This window comes from Giraffa tippelskirchi, chromosome 5 (genome assembly GCF_054371585.1).
Source record: "Giraffa tippelskirchi isolate mGirTip1 chromosome 5, T2T-mGirTip1v1.2.pri, whole genome shotgun sequence".
NCBI lineage: Eukaryota > Metazoa > Chordata > Mammalia > Artiodactyla > Giraffidae > Giraffa > Giraffa tippelskirchi.
The window spans coordinates 95903779-95907788 of NC_137279.1; the positions used below are offsets into that span (position 1 = coordinate 95903779).

The window sequence follows — 4010 nt, forward strand, 5'->3', positions numbered from 1 at the left end:
GCACTGCAGGTGGATTCTTTACCTGCTGAGCCATCTGGGCCCTGTGGAGCAGCTGGCTTATTCCACAGTTGGAAAATGGAAGAGAAAACTTAGCCCAAGCAGGCAAAGAGGCAAGAGAACTGATTTAGACCTCTGGAGATGTTCAGGGACTTGATATGTGCGGGAGGTTTTGTAAAGTGTCCCTTGGCACGTGTGCCTTGTGGAAAGACAGCTCTCTAGCCCTATGTGGGGATGCTGCCTGCTTAGATCTTCAGCACTTGGAAGGTGACGAGTGAGCAAATGATAGGTGGATAAATGAATGAATGAGAATAAAACAGCTTCTGGAAATCTCGTCTGTGTGTCATGCACACTTTCCTCATGCAAGTAAGAGTCTGTTCTGAAGTCAAGAAAAACTCTGGTTAGAATACTGACTTCACCACTTGCTAGCTTTGTGATGCCAGACTGGTTCCTTAACAAAAGGGTAATATACTCCACCTGCTGTCAGGATTCCCTTAGAGAATGTGCATAGATTGCAGGGTCTGGGACTTGCCACCTGTAGACTCAGTGAGTGTCTCAGGGCTCCATGTTGCCACTTGAAATCTCCCTCGAGTCATCCTCCAGTTCTTTCTCACTTTAGAAAAATCTCTGGGATTGAGACCTTTGGTGATCCCAGCAGGAAGACTCCAGTTCAGCCAAACAGTTGAGGCCTCAGGTTTCACACAGCCTACAGGGAGGGGCTGGCCAGGCTGTCCATGGGGGCCTAGCCATACAGGCTGAGGAGGAGGGGGTCCCTGAGGATGAAGGAGGAGTCCCTTTAGCCCTCAGGAGCCTGGCCCTTGACTCAAGTCTCAGGGCCCAGGTCAGACCTACAGGCACAGCTGAGAAGCCACCATCGATTCTCTCTTAGAAGTCTGGAGTCTCCTCAGCCCTTTTGTGCAAACCCAGAGCTCACAGCCTTGTGTTTCCCCCACAACTGGGGGCGGTAACAGGGTGCAGGGAGGTGAACCAGGCTGCCTGGCTTTTCTGAAATCTGGCCAGATGGTAGGGGACACAATTTTGGCCCTCAAGTTTGTGTTCATCTTAGAAGCACACCTGGGTTTTTCTTCAGAGAGGGATGCTATGCTTGCGGGTATCATGGCTCTTCATTGAAGGCCCCTTCCCCCATATTAGTCCTTTCCTCTGGAAAGCAAGGGTCAGAGAGGAAAGATGCTGTTGTGGGAAGAATCCTGGACCTGAAGTGTTGAAGTCCCAGCCCCAGCTGGATTTTCTCAGGTATGAAATGTGGGGGGCTATGATATGTTGTGGATGGGGGTGGGATGGTCTGGGTACCCCTTAAGGAGTCCTCTTTCAGCATGGCTGTTCTGTACATCTTGGAGGGCTGTTTTTTATTTCTATTTGAGATTTGTCGAAAAAGGAGAAAATCATCATCACAAGAACAGCAGGAATGAGCACACATCAAGTCAGGCATGTTTTAGGATCAGCTTTATTCTGCATTTTACCTTCACCAGGGAGAAGAAGGCAAAGAAGCTGGAGGACAGCAGCCTGCACCACACAGTCACAAATCCATCTCTAAAGAGTGTACATGGCAGAAATTAAGGGCCTAAGCAGGTCAACAATGAAGCACAAAGATCAATCACCACGACCCCAAACATCTAATCACATCTTTCCTTATTGGCTATTTGGAATCAACTGTTTACATTTCATTTAGTTTCATTTTTTAAAACACACCCAACATTCCAACATCTAATCACTTTCTGTCATTGTTTTGGGATATAGATACAAAATTACCCCATTTTTTAGTTTTGCAACACCACCAACTTCTTCTCCTCACTTGTGGTGGTGGTGGTGAGCAGTACAAAGTCCATCAAAATTCAGTTTGTTTTGAGACTCAAGTGAGAGGTTGACATTCTGAAAGATGAATGGAGGCATCCTTGGCTGTTACACACCCAGGGTTGGGTGAATTTTTGCCCCAAGGGAGCTGAACTGGGCTTCTGTGGTCTTCCTTGATAACCACATCATTCCGACAGCTAAGATCTTCTAATAGATTGTTGACAACAATACTTATTCACAGAGGTTGAGGAAATACAGACAGAACTGTCTTCAGAGACACAGACCAAGTCCTGGAATACTGAGGAAGCCAGGAGGTGAGAGCAGGGTGCACACAGAGGTACCCATAAGAAAAGGTCACCATGGTGTGGGCTGGGGTTGGGATCATCTTCTGGACCCCCACATAGCATTATGAGCAACTACTTCCCCTTGCCAGGGGGTAAGCACTTCTCCTGGATTTTCTGTGGGCAAACCTCCACACATTTTGTCTGAGATAACTCCTGGCATGGCTCTGTGCACTGAGATGGACATTGGTCTTGACATAGAGGGAGACATGGGTCTTGGCTTTGTTGTGGGCAGTTGTCTTGGCTTAATGCCTGACACTGAGAAACACACACCTCTTGAACTTTCGTTGGGCACTTCTCTTGGCAGGGATCCTGGCATGGGGGGAGGCACACTTCCTCAGCCTTTGCCTGGCACTGCTCTTGGGTCTTTTGAAGACATGGAGGAGGCACACATGGCTGTTTGCACTGCTGCTCATTGAAGGACATCCTAGGGTGATTGGTAGGACCTGAAACAAACATAAGCTTTGAAAATATATGCATTAACCATAAAAGGCTGAAATTGAAGGCTTGAGAGAGGGGAATGGGGAATAAATGATTATTAACCCTAAGAATTCATTTCTCTGCTGATTTTTATTCCTTTCTCTTTCTATCCCTACTTCAGCTCTTTCTGATGCCCATCTCCTAGTTGAGGATATTCTCATAGCTTTTGTCAATATCTATAGCCCCCGACACCCAAACTCCAGTCCTTCCATAGATCTTTTCTTTCTATTCTATTTGACTAATCCTTTTGAAATTTAATTGCAAGAGACTAGGTAGAATACACAGAATGGTTTGAGAAGCCCAAGAAATGGTGTGTGTGTGTGCATGCTCAGTTGTGTCTGACTCTTTGTGACCCCCATGGACTGTAGCCCGCCAAGCTCCTCTGTCCATAGGATTCTCCAGGCAAAGAATACTGGAGTGGGTTGCCATTTCATTCTCCAGTGGATCTTCCCTACCCAGGGACTGAACCCATGATTCCTGCATCTCCTGCATTGGCAGGCAGATTCTTCACTGAGCCACCTGGGAAGCCCTAAGAAGTGGCAAACCACTTCAAAAAATCAATAGAAAGTATGGTCCAGTGGAGGAAGAGAATAGTAGTCTCCCAGAGACAGGACAGAAAGGGAGAGAGAGCACAGATGTCCCCACTTACCTGATCTTCTACAAGCCTCAACAAAGGATGTGGATAGAGGAGCCTAGTCTGGTAGGGACTTTTATACAGTGCTTGGTCCAGCCTCCTGCAAGACTGACTGGCCACGTGGGCTGAGGTCTTAATTGTGGAGTCACCATAACGAGCTTCGTCTGAAATTGCCCATGGTTTGAGTCATTGCTTGGGATGCCTGTTAATCAGCCTCTCTTTTGGCCTCTGGGTCCTCACCAGACCTCAGCAGGGAGGGGTTCCTGTCAGATCTCTCTCATTAGAGGCAGCTGCAAAAGAGTGTTCATAAAACGTTATCTCAGCCTCAGAACTAGGACTGGGTCCCTTGTCTGCCCAGACTGGTTCAGGATGTGGTGAGATAAGATCCACCTTGCTCATCTCATCTTCAAACATGTAAGAATTTATGCCTAAAGTCTGAAGTCTGTCTGGGTCAAGGAACGTATGGCCCCTTTCAGTCATTTCCACTAGATCCTTCTTCAAAGTCACACTCCTTTGGACACGAGGAAGATAGGTCCCAAAAAGACAGACAACCTACAGCCTCCTGCAGAGAGTGATTTCTTGAATGGAGATCTGGAAGGAAATTGGAGTCATTTGTCACTCTTGGGTTGTAAAGTAGGGTGGAGGGGAAGAAAAAGAAGGGAGAAGGCAGATAATCTTCATCTTCTCAACCTTGATTTATGACACTTCTAAGAGTGGAATTAGCTACTCAGAGTTTTCATAGTGAC

The 4010-nt window shown here is 47.0% G+C and overlaps 1 protein-coding gene across 1 annotated transcript; it reads right to left on the reverse strand.

The window, feature by feature from the left end:
• Window positions 1-1442: 1442 nt before the first annotated feature.
• Window positions 1443-3314, reverse strand: PRR9 (proline rich 9). The gene is made up of 2 exons (XM_081486050.1): window positions 3280-3314; window positions 1443-2596 (listed from the first exon to the last, which is right to left on the reverse strand). Exon 2 carries the CDS (start codon window positions 2574-2576, stop codon window positions 2226-2228), a length of 351 nt encoding a protein of 116 aa, XP_081342176.1. The 5' UTR covers window positions 2577-2596; window positions 3280-3314; the 3' UTR covers window positions 1443-2225.
• Window positions 3315-4010: the final 696 nt, after the last annotated feature.